Below are 17,724 nucleotides of genomic sequence, written 5' to 3'. Positions count from 1 at the left end.
CCATTGTGTGTAGGATCTTCAGTCGACTTCTTTGGTTTTAACAATTGCATTCATCTCCTTTGTCAAAGTTTTTGAGATTCTTACCTGTGGCATCCATGTTGCACACTGGGCAGAGAATGGATGCTCTACAACTTTGGCTAAGCCCTGAGCTGCTGATGGTAAGCGAACATTCTTGCTTAAAGCGTTTGACTATATCTCCAAATCAATATTTGTATTTAATTCATCTCAAACTGTTAATTAGATCAATGTTGTCTGGGCATGTTTTCTATGAGGAAAATTGCATATTGAACAAAAAAACTCTACTCGTATTTTATTTCCCTCAAGTTCAAGCTTCTCATAACAAGAAGTCCACCTCGTCTCACCTTTCAAACCTGTAGAACTTGGCAAAGTCGTTACGGAGCGATTCTGAAACATCTTGAACGTGCTGTGTAAACATATCATACTTCCAGTCCGTGAGCCTAGAGGCTCAGAGCTCTTCAGTTTATTAAAATTTCATTCTTCAAACAGAAAACTATTCTCTTTTAAAGTCGATAAGCCAAGCACGCAGTGAGTCATGGGCTTACGTTGAGATTCGAACATCCATATAGTGAAGAAAATCCAAGCTATTTGTTTTTAGAAGTACAAGTGATGCACCAGAGATACTCTTAGTCAATGTGGCACGCTGCATCACTGACTTCTCCTGGGCGAAGAAGGTGCAACCGTCTCCGTCTACCGCATGCTCAGATGCTTGACGATCGACAATCCACTGGTCTCAATCTGGACAGTTGGGTAGGTACCCGGGCGCATGAAATGCTTATGCTCCAGATTCCTGCTGCCACCTGACCGAACTATCCCATCTTATCGTCGACCTCCATCGGGAGTCGGTAGAATCGACCGTCCCTGTCGATCTAAACGTCTCTTAATTGCCGAGTGACGGAGCTTGGGAGCCAATGCTGACGGGTTCCTTTTTGGGTTCCAAACTTATGTTCGGGTGATCCCAGTCAAACATTTTTGTGAACAGATGTTTGTTCATGTAGAAATCGTGAATTGGTTATCAGTGCTACAGAACGTGACTGCAGATGTGTGCAGGAAAGCGTTGAATCGTTATGCCTCATAATGGACTTGGGTTCTGTCTTTGTCCAAACCAGAAAGTCCTGCTACTAAGGTTGTCTGTTGACGTTTTTTGTACCCAGTTGACGTTTAGATGCAATCCCATATGCTAGCGCTTGTGCTTTATTGCAGAGCTCTTGTTCATCGTGTGCAGATACATTGTATTATTTTGTTCGAACATGAGCACGCATCTCGTGTGTTGATTTGATGATGCATCAGAGCTGCAAAGGTCTTACTGCGTCGTGTCGTTAGTGCGAGCACTCAACACCCCACCTAATATTAACATGCTGATGTTGCTTAGGGTTTGTAGAAGATGTAAATTTACTGTTCAAGTCCATTGTGTAGCAAGGAGCTTGCGTTGGTATATGTCCTCGTCAGTTTATTTTGATTCTAGGGGTGACGGTGAGAGTTGATGACTATTCTTCTCAAAAGCTCGCAATGTATATCAGGTAGTTGAGGTGGAGGAACTTATAAAGCTGTTTTGATTAACGGAGTAGGACGAAACTGTGGTATTAGAATCGTCTTTGGTATCCCAGTTTGAGGAAATCCTGCTAGAGTTAAGACCTAACTGAAGCATTTGTAGATTGGATATGGCGAGCAAGTAAAACGCACAGATTGGAGGAATCCAACAAAGATTCTCGTTTAGCTGCTTTCTATGGGAGCAGATCATCGGAATAGAAGGAAGAGGAATTTTGCCGGTCAATCTGCCGCCGCTGAAGCGATGGTTAGGTCGAAGGGAAAAACTGGGTCTGGGTTTTTCCGAGCAGACGGTCGGAATGCTAAGGTGTGGCGTGATTCCGCAATGATTTCGCTCATTCTGTTGGTTGGAGTCTTTATTTTTCTTGGCTATAGCTGGAGTCGCAGTGTGCCTTCTCGCACAGGGCAAGAGTATCGCGTATATGGATACAAGATCGTTGCCGAGTATCCTCATGATCCGGCCGCATTCACTCAGGTTTGTAAGCATTTCTTCCTCAATGAATACCGTTGATGCGCATGTGATGATGCGAAAATTTAACCATCTGCAGTGTCTCCTTACTCTATCCTCTCAAAATGAAGCAGATCAGGACGAACGCAGTATAATTTAAGCCCTTCTGAAATCAACTAACGCATACATTAGAAGGGAAAAATGTAGACTTTTGTGATTTTGTTTTCCGCCCAGAAAGATTGTTCGGTTCAAAAATATCGAGACGTAGCTTTCATTGAAAACGAACGTGACATGAATGTCAATCAGCGTGTAGGAGACAATGCCGAACACTTGGGTAATTCTGCAGAGAACTTGACTGCAAGCTAGTAACCTAGACATTGTATCACTACCAAGCTTTCGCACCCTATTCACTCGTCATGGGGTACTGATACAATTGGTTAATCGTCAGTGCTTACCTCTAAACAATGCAATGTATGTTTGGCAGGGACTATTTTACGATGGAAATGACACATTTTATGAGTCAACCGGTCTTTATGGCAGGGTGAGGTTGTCTTCCTGATCACGAATATCAAATCCTCATAGCCTTTGTGTGCATTTCATGCTGTTACTTTATTACTGAAGTTTTGGCTATGTTGTTTAAAACAAAGAAATGCTTCTATGAATCAAAGTCCAGTGCGCTTTCGTATGCGAAGATCATAAATTGTAAGATCTTTTGACTTCAAGCTTGAATACACGAGGCGTGGTTTGTTTACGTCGTGGGATAAATTCTGTCCGTGCAAGTAAGTCTTTGATCCATGGTTAATGAACAGAAATGTTTTTGTTTTGCCAGTCTTCTGTACGCAAGGTGGACATCAAGACGGGGAAGGTAATCAATAGTTTGCCTTGTGCGGTGCACTAGTGTTGGCTACTACATGCTAGTTTGCAATTCATGGTTTTTTCCCTGTCCAGTAGCTTGAGGAAATTGTAAATGTGAACATTAATAATCTGCGAGTCGAGGTGAAAACAGGTGCTGCGAAAACGAGGAATGGACCGGACTATATTCGGGGAAGGGTTGACCCTTTGGGGTTCAAGGTGGGTTGTCTCATAGTTACTTCTCTAAAAGTCTTAGAGTTTCGGATTTCAGCGGTAGCTTATTTCTCGAATCGTGTTCATGGCGATGCACTCGTGTAGTGATGAGGTCTTGGTCGTGAAGTAATTGAGAAAGTGCGCCAAAGTTTGGTATTGAAGAAAGTGAAGTACTGCTGAAATTCTTGTTTGGCGTCAAGTTACAAAATAGAATATGTCGAACAAATGGTGATCGAAGCCTTACATCAACCTGCAGATTATTCTGCCAAATTTCTTGCAACAAAACGCCTTTTGTTGTTTTTTCTGACTACCTTGATTTGAGTGTGCGTGCGCATTAAATTTTAGTTTTATGTATTTTATTTATTTATTTTTGAAATGTAAGAAATTTCGTTGGGTAACAATTTGAAGTCCTGAATGACATTGTGTTATTCGAAACAGGTTAAATTTATCTTTATTGTACTTTAACAAGAACTATGCCTTTCATTTGGGAAAACGAGTACCTAAGAATCCAGTTTGTTTTTATTCGTATTAATAAGCTCCAGTTGTGCAGGTTGTTGCAAGTAACTTGGCTGACAAAAAAGGGATATATTTATGACAAGAATACTCTCAAACTGGTGAATTTTTCCTCCTTCCTCTGACAATTTACAAACTTCATGATCTCCTTAATGGGCCCTTGGCAAGAGGCTCTTACTGGCATGTTTCATATAACTGAAATCAACTTTTAGCTTCCAGTAGGTAGCACACATTAGTCAGATCTCCTGCACAATTTGAGCGCATATTTGTTCACTTTTCAGGTAGGCAGCTTCGAGCATCCCATGAAAGACGGATGGGGTCTCACTTCAGGAAAGGATCACATAGTTGGCAGTGATGGTAGTGCCAACATTTACTTTATGGATCCCTCGAATTTTAAAGGTATACCCTATTTGGGGTTTATTATCTTGTGATGAAACCTGAACACTGATTCTTGGTTGGAGTTTTCAAGTATCTGCAATGCGCTAATAGGTCCCGCGTTGGATATTTACAGAGACCAGGAAGGTATTAGTCAACGATGACGGCCAGCCTGTCCCTAACCTAAATGAGTTGGAGTACGTTAAGGATGAGATCTGGGCGAATGTCTTCCAGGTGCTTTCAGCTTAAACCCTTATCCGACTTCATTATCATATTGTGCTGTTGTGGCTTGCAGGTAGCAGTCACTTGGTTAGAAATCTGTCCGAGGATGCTTTAGGCGTGTTGAGAGATCGTGGACTAAATTCAGCCTCATGAGCAGTTATCTTAGTATTGATATTCTCTTAAGACTTGTGAAGGGCCAAGTTTCGGAAGTTAACAGAGACCTTCATTATTATTTTTCTCTCATATAATCGTAAACACGGGTTGTTTGATGAGTTCATTTAGAAATTCCCTGGAATCCATTGTTTACAACTAGTAGACTGTGCACATTTTGTGCACTTTTCTTTAGGGTGAAGTTTAATTTGTTTCTTCTTGGTTTTGCTTTATGGATTCCAGACAGAGTGTATCGCAAGAATTGCACCGCAGGATGGGAAAGTTAACGGCTGGATTCTTATGCATGGCTTGAAGTAAGTTGCCTTAACAAAATGAGTGATGCCAGGAAAGATTGATGATTCATCACTATTAGCATCATTTGACAAGCTTTGCTTGATGCTTTTTACTCATTTTCTTTACATAGTGATCACCTCGTGTTGGATAATTTGTATAAATTCTTTGTATTGAGAGCTAACTCATTCCTCAAAACATTCCAGGAGTGCTCTAATAACTCAAGGAGTGGTGGTAAGTGATTATTCCTGTGAACCTTTCATCGTGCTTGGAACTTTTTCCCAGAGCATTTTCATTAATGTCATTGCTCAAGTTAGAATGAAGTAGTTGGAAACTGCGAAATTCTAGAGTAGTTTTATGTGATTCGGTCATGACCACTTCTTCATAGCCTGCATTGTTTGTTTGTAGCTTGAGGTCACACCCAAATGTAAGAGGTTTGCACTGACGTGCACCAATCACACAAATCACACAGATCTTGGGAAGGATGTTTCTACTCACCTGCATTCAAAAATTAAGTTACCTTGCTCCTGTATCTATTGTTTTTCGTCGATCGTTATTTCCTGACATGCGGTTTGCATTTTCCAACACCAGGGACTAGATGTGCTGAATGGAATTGCTTGGGACAGTGAACGAGACAGGCTGTTTGGTGTGAACCCACAACTGAACTATTATATTCATCTATATTCAACTTGTTACACCTTTCATGCATTTCTGTTGTCGGTTAGGATTCAACTGTGCTGTATCTTGAGCACGGGTTGATTCGGTAATAAATAATTAAGAAAAGTTGCCCTTAAGTTGTGGTATTATCTTCCTCACATTTGAGCAGGTTTATTGCTACGTTCAGATGCACACATTCATTCTGAAATTATAGCTAAATTGTTTTTGTATGTGCTTTATTGCAGTTACTGGTAAACTATGGCCTAAGGTTTATGAAATCGAGTTGTTTGATCAAACAAGCCACTATAACGACCTTAAGGCCGTCCGAAAAATGTGCATAGGGGCGGAGTTAAACTGGAGATAGCTTAGTTGTATGTTGTAACCCCCATGCACAATATCACTTTAGAAGCGGGACCAGAATCTTACGAAGTTGCTATCACAAGATCAATTAGAAGAATTGGCTTGGGAGCGTCAGCCGGAAGTCGTTATCTTCCATTCGACCCTGCTATTACTCTGTCACCAATTGATGAAGCCATGAGTACAACCGTTCACGAAGCAGCTCTAATTTTAATTTGAGCAAATCCACAACGGGTTCAGACCATCTTGTATTGGTGAGTAAAATAAGTTTCACAGGATCCTACATTTGAAAAGCATCAGCAACGGATTGAAAATTCCCATTGTACAAGTGCTGTTCTTTCGAAGGTGATCAGTAAGAATGTTAAAGCAATGTTACAGTTAACTTCTTTGTCTCCAATTTATCTCCTTATTTAGCAATCTATTTAAGGTCTCTTAACTGGCATGTAGCCACAAAGAACGATTCACAAGGGCGTATATCCCACTTCATCTGAATCATTTGTATTATCTTGCTGTAATCAGCGACGTTGTTTGAGATTTGGCAAGGTTAGACAAAGCAGTTACACTGGGGAGCGAAGGAAGGAATTCCCCTAACTGCAATTTAAAATTAATCATGCCGCACCAGTTCTATATTTTTAATAGACAGATTGGTTTTCCTAAAGAGAATTTTCCTGCCACCCAATTCTCTATGAGACCCAATCCATGAACTCCAATAAATTAGTATTAGCTCTGCAATACATTGAATGCAAGTGTGTTGAATACGCACATTGCATCCAACAAACGGAAAATCGTGGAGAAAGATCACCCATCTTGCCGAATTCCATTACACTGGTGTACTAGGCTTCATTACTTCAGAACACCCCAGTAAATTTCATTAAAGTTGGCTGGTACACGGTGCAAAACACGTTGAACAATGTGCCAATTTTGACAGTCTCCATTCAGTATCTATGTGCCAGGTTTGCTGGAACTCCAGTCCCACAGAGCAACCAGTACATATAAAATACTCCAGTGATTCAGCTTTTCCCAACCTACACAGCTCAATAGTTTCTGAATTCCTCCCACCCACTTACCAACACCCCCAAGAACGGCTGTTTAAGTCACTCCCAACCAAGTTAAGAATTTCCACTAGTCTAAAGCGCGGAGCTTTTCGGTGACCAATTATCAATGAACTGGCAATTCTCCAGTCCAGATCGGAAGTCGAATCAATGTTTTAAGTTTCATTAAAAAAACCGAAACAAAAGTGAATAAAGTAAGCCAACAGGCAGGGATCCGAGGTGCCTCGAGGTGTGCAGGTGGGGCTTACACGCTTCAGATCTGTGATTTCATGAAGATGGAGGCTGCTGCCTCTTTTCTGTTGCTCCGGATCCCGAAGCCTCAAAAGATTGTGGACAATCCAAGACACATGCGAGCCTTCCATGGAATTTTGCACCATACACGTGAGTGTGAGTGAGCATATCAAAAGAATAATTTAAACTTAATTATATCTTTTCAAATCAAAAGAATGATTAAAGGTTAGTAATGAGTCTTACAACCTGTTCACACTAGTCCAGAGTCTACCAATAAGGTGAGAAACAACAAACTTTAAATCTTGTAATTGGTTGAAATGAATAAGCTTCATAATTTTAGCCGATCAAAGGATTTGAAAACCGTGGCGTAGAAGAAGAAAATGGGATTGAGAAATGACACTTGATTTGGTGTTACAAGAGATTAGTAAACTTCCACACAATTGACGTCTTTTTACTAATAAATTAGAAAAAATAGTTGGAAAATACAGGATGGAATATTTTGCAAAATTTTGATTGGATTGTCTTTAACTTTTCAAATGACAAAATTAAACCTTCTTTTGCTAAATAGTTGGTTACAGATCCTCTTCTAATTTAAAATGTTAATGAGATTTTTTCAAGCTTTTTTTTCTATGCTTAATTGTGTAGATACTGATCCATGACACAAAATTTATTCACAAAGCCTGCAGTCATCGCAAAAATCCTGGTCTCCTTCCTCACAAGAATCACCATTCCTTCATGGCCAACGCACAGTTTTTGCACAATACAACCAACTGACCATCGATGCGGGTTGTGAGTCGAAGATCAGAGGGTGCCATGAATCAGGTGGGAAAATAGAGTACTATCTCCTCTTCAAGTTTCAACCTTACCCACACATTACAACAACTTCCAAGACACTCTTGTCTAGAACCCCGAAGAGGCTGTGTCGACGTTGAGGCGTTAGTTCCAGCGCAGCAGTCGGGGTATTGTGGACAACAGCCTCTAGATCAGTGTTCAAAAGCAACCGTCGCAGTATCCTAGACTTGATAATGTAACTAGTACGTGTTGGTAACGCAGGTAAAGTGCGTGCAGTTGTATCGGAGACTTGCGTGGGTACAGTAAACAGTTGGTTTCTAGACGGTGCTTGCTCAGGGTTGCATCACTGCCATGTCCACGTCGAATGGACACTCTTCGGGGATACCGGTACGAATGCAAGGGTTGTATGGTGGAATAATTTTGCGTCTTTGGATTTTGTTTCACTGGGTTCAATGTTTGAATCTAGTCGAGCACATCGTGTGCGTTGTCAGGTCAGTAAATGAGAACAGTGACATCCTATGCGTGGGGTGGGGGTGGGGGTGGTGTCAGGCTGCAGCATCAGCAGCCCATTCACGGTGCTCGGAGCTGCGAAAAAGTCTGCCATCATGACTCAGAGATTCATCGCTGCAGCAGCAGCCTCAGCAGAACAGAACCCCTCCTCCACAATCTTCGAATTCACCATTTGCAAGTAGATCATCGGCTCTCTCTGACAATGTCATTTGCCTGCAAGCGCCGTCCCCATCAATGGACGGCACCATCGGAAGATGCGTTTACTAACAAGCCCATACAAACATTCGAACTTACACATATGATAGATTGTTTGTGTGTGTATATATATATATATATATAGTTGTTAATTAGTGGGCAAGGTTCTTTCCCATGCTTGCCCTTCATATATATACATATTATGTGTTCTACATAGTAATTTCTCTAATCCTTACAACTTTTTTTAACTGGTAAACAAAATATTAGTTTCATATTAATGTAGTGTAAATATATATATATATATATATATATATATAAACAAGGTTTGTTGATGGTAGCTTAATTATTCAAATTAAATTACATATCATATTTGTGGTTATTTTTATTAGAATACACTAACTTTTGATTTGTTAATAATTTCAAGCATTAAATACGTCCATTAAAAAAAAAAATCAAAACTTTAGATCTGTAAAATTAAAAAACTAAAAAAATAATTATGTATTCAAATGTAATTAAATAATTTAAAAATAATTCCTTAATTTTAAATAATATTTTTTATGTATTTAATTAATTTAAATATATATATATATATCTTCACAAAAAAAATCTAATGACTTAAAAGAGCATAAAAAGTCAAAATTAAAAAATCCACAAAAATAAACTATATTGTTTAAAAAATATATAAATAAATCAAATGATATATATATATATATATATATATATTTATATGGTATCTGATATTCCTTTCTTATTCAATAATATTTGTTATAATAAAGGTTGTTCTTAAGTTATAAACTTATAACCTTACTTTTTTGCATAATTAATATATTAATAACAATGAATAAGTGATATATTTTTTAGTCTTTTGGAACTTATATTCATTCTCAAGATGTACAAGTTAGCTTGTGCAAGGACTATGTTGATTTACCAAGTTTGTATAGATAAGCTATAACTTTATAAGCATGTAATAGAAAGTATCACAACAATTAGCTAAGCACTAGTTAAACTACTTGTTTGGGAGCTTATTTTTATGGTTAATTAGTTACAAGTTGCAAATTTCTTTTATGTAAGCTAAGAAATTGTCCAAAGTGCTTTCAACAAATAATAGTGCTATTATTTTATATTCATGTAAGTGAACAATACTACATAAGAAACTAAACCATATAATTACCTATTCATATGATTCAATTCTCTTCTACATTTTAGATTCATTTTTACAACATGTTCATGACCATCTAGGAATCAAAAGCTTTAATAACTTAACAAATCATACATAATATCTTTGTAAACAATGAGTTGTTTTCTATGGAAAAATCTTCTATTGTAAGTCCGACTTACTACTAGTTATACCACACATGGTGTTGAACAAAAAGAATGGACAATCTATACATCATGTTAAAACCTAATTCAAAACTCTAATATTGTTTTAAAATACATCTATATATCTTAAAACCTAATTCAAAACTCTATTGTTGTTTTAAAATACATCTACATATCTTAGGATTAAAGATAAAGATAAAGTTTTGTCTATGCTAAAATAAATATAATTGAAAGTTATTATATTATTTGGATAAATAACAATCAATTATTTAAATTATCTTGGGTGAAAATGGTCAAATGAAGAGTTTTAAGAAAAACTGCAAAAAAAATGTTTCAAATATTCTTAAAACAATTTAATTAGATTTTTTAACATATAATTTTAGTTTTATGTACCAATCTTATTTTTTCTAACTAATTCTTTGTAACATATTTAACAATACATTTTAAGAAACAAAATCAAATAATGCTTGGAGAACTACGTCTATATTTCTACGAGTAGCTATTTGATACAATATATAAACCGTGAAGAATCTATACAAATATATATTCAATCCCATTCACTTTATCTTTGTGCAACTTCACACAAAGTCATGTTAAAATAATTCCAACCGAATGAAGACTCTAAACACTACCCAAAAACAAAGTTTATTCAAAACTTGGGATCTGATTAATTCCTGAACCTCAAAGAAGGTGAACTCATATCAACAATAGAGTAAACGGCTGCGCCATACCTCTACATACAGCATCATTCTTCTTTTGAGCAGATAAACGGCATTTAACGGAAGCTTTCCACGACTACGTGCACATCGTAAACTCCTTTGTAACAGTTCTGTAACCGCATTGCAAACTCTGCACTACTGTAAACTTTGTAACAACATACTTAACTTCATTACAAGATCGAAATCTTCATTTCAAACAGGTCCAGAGTTACATCATTCATGGTGATAACCGAAGACATGTTTCGCAATGACAAGGTGGGCATCGGCGTCGACATTGCCACATGAAAAGACGATATCAGCACTGCATTCCTCTTGATCGTCACTCGGAGCTTGGCTCACGCTGGGCACTAGATACGGCGCAGAGTTTGTCAACCTGATAAACACTATTGCTGGGCAGTATCTTGACTCGATTGAGTCGTTTCTGTCCTGCGTGGTGGAGCTTGACTACACGCTGCAGAGACAGGAATGAGTACTGACAGGGCCTTAGAGGACGGCTCTGATCAATGTCCGCGCTCCAGAATTCCAGTATCAGGGTGACAGTGGCCGCCACCTGCCCCAAGCCAACTCATCGAGAGCATCCGTTCTTGCCGGAGTACTCCGTTTTTTTCCTGTGAAAGCGTCTGCCACACTAACGTCGTTCATCATCGTTCATCCCACCCCTAGCATCTGCAGCTCAGCTACCCCACCGCTTCATGCTCTAGCCGGTGCAAGTCCGGGCACTTTGCTTTCGTGTATTTGTAGCCCCCTTTTAGCATCTCTTGTGTGCAGTTGCTGCAGACATATCTGTCCATACATGCTGGCAGCATTGAACTTCAGAGCATGTGGGTGCCATTGCCACCGTTGGGTTAGCTGGTGCATGGTGTTGGAGGTGGGGCTGCATTATAATACTTTAGCTGCAGCAGATTATCTGGGGATTTGTGGGGTGCAGCTCACGTTGGGTGGAGTTACATGCTCATCAGTTGCGGGTGTCGATTCGTGTTCCGGCAATGTTAGCTTAACTAGAGAGTGCAGTGGTGGTGAGCTGGTTGTTAAGTTGAGGAAGCTGGGGGTTTAGTCCTCGTGGAGCTCATGAAGAGGATGGTGATGGTCGCAATGCATCGCATGAGCTGCATTAAGCTCGCGGTCGTACTTCTTGCCTGTTTCTCTGTTCCCCAAGCAGGTACAAAACTGTTCCAATATTTTCAATTATATCTGCCCGAGAAGTCGGTGATTGATAATTTACATGATTAATTTGTGAACTTTGCTGTCGAGCTCTTCTGAACAATAACATCTGCATTGAAAAATTGCAAGGGGTGGCTAGGTCAGGTGTTGATTCTGTTTGGGATGTTCAGTGTGGCCAACTCTAAATTAACTTTAGGTAGTCTCATCTTGTTTTCCACGCAATTGTTTGGGTTTCTATCCTGTACACTCGGCTCAACAGATTCCTGGTGCCCTCCACTGCCTCGCTTGGATTCACTATTCCGCAACTAATCGTAAATGTGATTCTAGCTCAATGTAGATGTACCCATTTCTATGTGGTTCTTTTCAAGGTCATTGCTAGCCATGTATCTATAGTAACGCTACTGATGCATTACAAGCTTTGATTTCATGGAGTGGTATTCCAAAGTACCCGCATCCCTTTAAGTCTAGTCTTCTCGTGATTACTTGAAGTTCACTTTCGATGTGACCATTGCCTCAAACTTCGTCCATGCCAAATCTGTCACGCAAAGATGTTATGATATACCTCTAGAACTCGATTCTACGTGGGTATCAAGCTGTACTTAGCCATGAGCAGTTCCTCGACTCGATCCGTCACTCCTTCATTTACTGCATCTGAGTTTTACTTTATCACTACTTTGCCGCTCACAGACTGTACTGGCGGCTCCGTGGGCGTCAATTATGGCACCCTCGGCAATAACTTGCCGACCCCAAGCCAAGTCGCCCAGCTGCTCCTCTCCACTTCCCTTCGGAATGTCAAGATTTACAACGCCGACAAAGCCATAATGGAGGCCTTCGCGAATACGAATATCAGGCTTGTTGTTGGAATAGGGACCGAATCCATCCCCCTTCTCGCTAGCAGTCCCGCCGCCGCGCAGTCCTGGGTGCAATCCAACATCGCCGCACATATGCCGGCAACTCAAGTGACCGCCCTAGCGGTCGGTAACGAAGTCTTCACCACCTCTCCCCAAATGTCTTCTCAGCTCGTCCCCGCTATGATGAACATTCACACCGCTCTGGTAAACCTGAAGCTGGACACCATCAAGGTGGGCACTCCCCACAACCTTCAGGTTCTGCAGAAGTCCTTCCCTCCATCATCCGGCACCTTTCGGGCGAACATTTCCAATGAATTGAAGTCCCTGCTCGCATTCCTATCGACTACTAACAACCCCATCATGATCAATTTCTACCCCTACTTCGCATATCGCGACGATCCCAAGAACGTGTCTCTCAACTATGCCTTATTTCAGCCCGATACGGGTGTCACGGACGTCAACACAGGCCTGCATTACGACAACATGCTCGACGCACAGCTGGATGCGGTGTATTCCGCCATGGAGCGGTTCGGCTACCACAACATCCCGGTGTTGATCTCGGAGACTGGCTGGCCCTCCAGTGGCGATCCTACTGAGATTGCCGCCAGCGCCACCAACGCTCAGATTTACAATCAGAATCTGTTGAAGTACATCGCATCCAACAAAGGGACCCCACTGAGACCTTCCTCGTCTGTCGACGCGTACATCTTCGCGCTGTTCAATGAGAATATGAAGCCCGGACCTGGATCTGAGCGGTTCTTCGGCCTCTTTAACGCCGACAAATCACTAGTCTACAATCTCGGCATTGTGACAAACACGTATCCACCGGCGACTGCAACTCCGCCTTACGTTTCCCCTATCTCCCCAACCCCTGTCCTTTACCCACCTCCTCCGACACCAGTCTTCCCGCCTCCGTTACCATCGATTCCACCGCCGGTTTACTCACCGCCTGTTTCGCCAGTCGTAACCCCAGTGCATCCTGCTCCATATACCGCCCCGGCGCAGGGCGGCAATCCGGGTAAGACATGGTGCGTGGCGAAGCCGGGTTCGTCTGAGAGGGACGTCGCGAATGCGCTGAATTTCGCTTGTGGTGAAGGTGGAGCAGACTGTGGAACCATTCAGCCTGGAGGACCATGTTACAACCCCAACACTTTACTGTCGCACGCTTCGTTCGCGTTCAACGTTTATTATCAGAAAATGGGCAGAAATTACTGGAATTGTTACTTTGGAGGAACGGGTGTGATCACCATCACGGATCCAAGTACGTCGCTCAAAATCCGCACCTTCCGTCAGTTTCCATGTGAAGAAGTCGATATAGTTGGCTGAGAAGTTATTACATTAATCATGGCAATGATATGTGACGTATGTCTGCATCTCGAATTCCAATCACACGTTCATCTGGCTTTTGTCGGATTGAATCCGTTTCCGAAGATTGTTCTCATGTGAGTGTCGTCGGGTGTGCAGGTTATGCTGGATGCAGCTTTCATTGAAAAATTAGCAGGAATTGAAACCGGATTAAGGTCAATGATAAAGAAACTTTAATGGATATATTTGCGGTAGAGGGGGAACTACGTTAGTGCCAGTCAGGAGACGGAAGCTGGTATTACTTATTGAAGATGAATTAGAGGCTTTAAAGTGCTTAAGTTTTGTAGAAGTCCTAATTCTCACTCTTGTTACTTAAGAACGTCGAAGATGGCGTGCGCTGTGCGACTAGGATAAGTTTGCAGCATCAAGAGGGATACGCATTCTGTGAAATAAATGTTTTTGTTACATTTCTACTGACCATACAATACTTCCCCAAGCAGTTTTTCATGCGGTTATGGCAATACTATCCATCTATCTTACCTAATTGGCTTGCAATTGGTTAGTTCTGGTATTCAGCTGTCAGGAAAACTTGTTCATACTAAAGCACAGACGAAAATGTCAGCCGCTGAATTACATGCCAACTATGGGGTCGTGCAAATTTCTTGCTTAATAATGAGAAAATTCAGTTAAATAATCGTATTACAGAGATATTCTTCCTGTCACTGATTAGACAGTCAATAAAAGCATAAAATCCTGGTACAATTTCTATTCTCCTTCGTTCAGCTGCAGGAGTAATTTAAAGGTGCTTGCTACGCTTTTATCACATGCATTTGAATTGTATATGCAGTTTACAGCATCCGCAGGAGGCATACACCTATTGAAAGGCAATTTCTCAACACATGTTGATTTTCTGCTGTTTATGGGAGTTTTGCAATACAAAAGGACCTAACATGCTCCAGTAGAGTGAACGCAAGTTCCACGTAGGCGCTGATACTTTACACACATTCATGGAACACTTCATCTTACAACATGAGGAAAGAGAACAAGGTCGGATGTCTTTCTGTTAGTAACAAAACTTGTTCCCCGACATGATGGGCAAAACTCACATTTTCCACATGAAGAAAATGCACACTACTCACTACGATGTAGACAATAACCTGGAAAATATCATACCTCCACGCTTCTGATCTACACACGGACTTATGAGAGCATTGTGGAAGTGAGAAAATGATTTTACCTTGTTACACACAAGGCATCCACTAAGTGGTTAAATGGAATCAGCTGTTAGGAATTATGTGCCTCGCTAGACTGCACACATGGAATAAACTTCAAATGGAATGATGACAATGTCCAATTCAGAGACTGACACGGATCACCGTCATGGTTCTGGGTTGGGCTTCAAATACTTCACAATACAGCAGTGTTCAGCAGACGCAAACAGTGATTAAAGGAATTCGTGAAGGAATTAACTACTACCTCTATGGATGTTGGCTTTTCGCTAGCTAAGCCAAAGACTAGCTTACTCGTACATTCATGACAAAGTCATTATCAAAAAGACCAAGCAACATTCTGCTCAAATTCACATGAATTTGTATCTTTGTGTCATCACAAAAGCCATCAACACAGTACAAGAAAGAATATTAAAGCTTGGAGCGATATGGGATAAACCTACTCAATCTCTCATCAATCTTACATCGCAGCGTGGGGCTTTTGTAATGTTTGATAGCTCATCACATCATTAGCAACCCATCCAGCAGTCCCCGCCAACAAAAAGAAATCATTTACAGATAAGCCAAGTACCACATGATGAACACAAGGATAGTAGGTAACCTCTTTCAGCAACTCGCGAGAGAACAAGTACGTATCACAAAGGAGACAGCCAGCAATGAAAGTCGTAGCTCCTGAACTTGCACTGAAGCCAAAGGTTGGTACTCTCCCAATGAGGTATAGCATCACGGAGCATTGTACTCTTCCAATCTTCGACAACATGTTGCTGGCCATTATGCTTCTGACAGATTAAACGCCTAACAATCAAGAGTCAGACACCATTCTGTAATTGATTCCACTAATAATTCTAATGAGCTGACTCACGAATGATTGACCTGCTCAATAGACAGGGCAATAAGCTTAGTTACCTGCAAGCGATGGAGAAAAATATCAAGGTCAAACCGAGATATGCTAGCCCACAGGTCCATCCGCATCGAGTTGATGCAATTTAAACATCAACAGGTTCGACAGACATCTGTCACTGCAAGTGGCCAATCAACTAAACTACACTGTCAGCATCATTGCATATCCCTAGTGATACCTTTCTCGGTAGTATAAAGCAACTGGTACGGATTTGATAGACCAGAAAGATTGTAACCACAGACTGGAACTGCTTCATGAAACCACATACTCGTCGAGTATATAATGAATCCAAATCACATTTGCACACACATTCAGGGAAGAATGATTTATACTTGAAGCTTAGCTTAATAAGTAGTATAGTCGCCTGGCTGATCTAACTGTTCAACCTCTACAATAATAGTTGGCGTTAATGCACTCCGGCCAGGAACACCAAATCCGTAGACTTGACTATCGCGTACTAATACAAAGTAGTTTGGCAAGTAGTTTTCGTACCAAGGTTGTGGCAGCTGACATTGCAGCTGCCTTCCTGTGTGGTGAATGTTTCTTTACCTCTTATCAGTGCAAAGCATGTGCTTCGGATTGGATGACGCAATGTATTCAGCGGAATCTTACACGTGATCTCCCTGCAAAGTTGATTCACTACAAACGTAAAAGTAGAGTTTGCAATAGTATTTGAAAGCGGCAGCACAAATATATGAGCTCCAATGTCTCAATTGTACGTGTGCTTCCTTCATCCACTACACTAGACACGTCCACAGTCTAGTCTTCGCCCTCCCCAATACCATCATAGTCTAACCCATCCTCAGCAACTTCAAAAGCCTGCGCCAACTCATTTCTCTTGACGAGAACAGGGTTACAATCCGTCCCGACAGCGAATCGTATACTTTCAGATCTTCCCTTGCGAATTAAGTTTCCAGCCGACGTACAAATTAATCCTTACAGTTCTAGAGCTCTAACGGAGCCACGACCCGAGCAAAGACCTCTGGAGGCACACCACTGGATCATCCACGACTTTAATTGCCCGCCGTTGCGAAGCACCTTAGCGGTAGAAAATTTTTAAAGTTTCTCAACAAGTTGGAAAATATAAATATACTTTTATATATATATATATATATATATATATATATTCATTTTGGATGGTATATGTAAAGAATTAATTGATTCAACCATTGCTAAGAACCTTTCGATCACATTTCTGCTTTTGCAAACAGCAACTCAATACACGAACGTGCAGGTAAGTAGACTCCAGCATCGCGATCCATTCCCGCTCGGAAGATAGAATACTTCAGGTCTGCTTGGCGTACGACCTCGTGTTAACATCACCAAACCAACGAACTCAAATGGAATCAAAGCAACGGTTAGAGTATGACATCGTTGGAAATTTCAGCAACAGAGAAAAGTTTCAACACAATCCAGCTCATTCGATCGAGCGAAACGGTATAAATTCTCACTCGGGCCTATTCATGACAGAGGGAAAATGAGGATTGGAGGTGGAGCTTCAATGGGACGCGCACTGCGCAACGACTACTGACTCTCTCCAACCGGCAACTCCTCTCATAACTCGTCTCGCATTCAGCCATATCCATCGTCCTCCGAAAACATCACTATTCGTAGGGTCAGACACAATTCTAGAAAAAGCCATGGCGGGAAAATCCAGCTTGTGTCAGAAGTCGTGGCGCGAAATCCAACTCAGCAACCCCCAGCAACTGGGAACTTGATGGGAACAAATTTGAAAACATGGGGAGCTCGTGAACACCGTCGGTCTCTAGTCGCGTAGGAAGTCCGCGACCTTGAAAGCATTGCCGGCGCCGTTG

At 41.0% G+C, this 17,724-nt stretch overlaps 2 protein-coding genes and 1 long non-coding RNA gene across 10 annotated transcripts; 2 read left to right on the top strand and 1 right to left on the bottom strand.

Annotated features, from left to right (window-relative positions):
• Window positions 1–453: 453 nt before the first annotated feature.
• Window positions 454–6,026, top strand: LOC112288051 (glutaminyl-peptide cyclotransferase). 2 transcript variants are annotated; one of them, XM_024531836.3, is made up of 12 exons: window positions 454–768; window positions 1,673–2,041; window positions 2,499–2,555; window positions 2,844–2,879; window positions 3,021–3,085; window positions 3,630–3,693; window positions 3,874–3,991; window positions 4,104–4,201; window positions 4,583–4,653; window positions 4,837–4,864; window positions 5,222–5,276; window positions 5,533–6,026. In XM_024531836.3, the coding sequence occupies exons 2-12, from the start codon at window positions 1,745–1,747 to the stop codon at window positions 5,649–5,651; spliced, it is 1,008 nt and encodes a 335-aa protein (XP_024387604.1). In that variant the 5' UTR covers window positions 454–768; window positions 1,673–1,744; the 3' UTR covers window positions 5,652–6,026. The 2 variants fall into 2 exon arrangements, with proteins under 2 accessions (XP_024387604.1, XP_073392685.1); XM_073536584.2 differs by lacking the exon at window positions 454–768 and adding an exon at window positions 1,007–1,144.
• Window positions 6,027–11,238: 5,212 nt separating this feature from the next.
• LOC112287717 (glucan endo-1,3-beta-D-glucosidase) lies at window positions 11,239–14,247 on the top strand. The gene is made up of 3 exons (XM_024531046.3): window positions 11,239–11,622; window positions 12,312–13,736; window positions 13,940–14,247. The coding sequence occupies exons 1-3, from the start codon at window positions 11,532–11,534 to the stop codon at window positions 13,963–13,965; spliced, it is 1,542 nt and encodes a 513-aa protein (XP_024386814.1). The 5' UTR covers window positions 11,239–11,531; the 3' UTR covers window positions 13,966–14,247.
• A 567-nt stretch (window positions 14,248–14,814) lies between these two features.
• LOC149988212 (uncharacterized) lies at window positions 14,815–17,500 on the bottom strand. 7 transcript variants are annotated; one of them, XR_016505010.1, is made up of 3 exons: window positions 16,460–17,500; window positions 15,916–16,028; window positions 14,815–15,804 (listed from the first exon to the last, which is right to left on the bottom strand). It is a non-coding gene; the product is annotated as an uncharacterized LOC149988212 (long non-coding RNA). The 7 variants fall into 7 exon arrangements; XR_016505006.1 differs by having other exon boundaries at window positions 15,359–15,788; window positions 16,460–17,446; XR_016505009.1 differs by having other exon boundaries at window positions 15,359–15,804; window positions 15,916–16,046; window positions 16,460–16,884.
• Between the last annotated feature and the right edge of the window lie 224 nt (window positions 17,501–17,724).

The sequence above is a fragment of the Physcomitrium patens genome, chromosome 10, assembly GCF_059467195.1.
Source record: "Physcomitrium patens ecotype Gransden chromosome 10, ASM5946719v1, whole genome shotgun sequence".
NCBI classification, from domain to species: Eukaryota; Viridiplantae; Streptophyta; class Bryopsida; order Funariales; family Funariaceae; genus Physcomitrium; species Physcomitrium patens.
The sequence above is the reverse complement of the archived record's forward strand: the minus strand, read 5'-3'. Positions and strand labels throughout refer to the sequence as shown.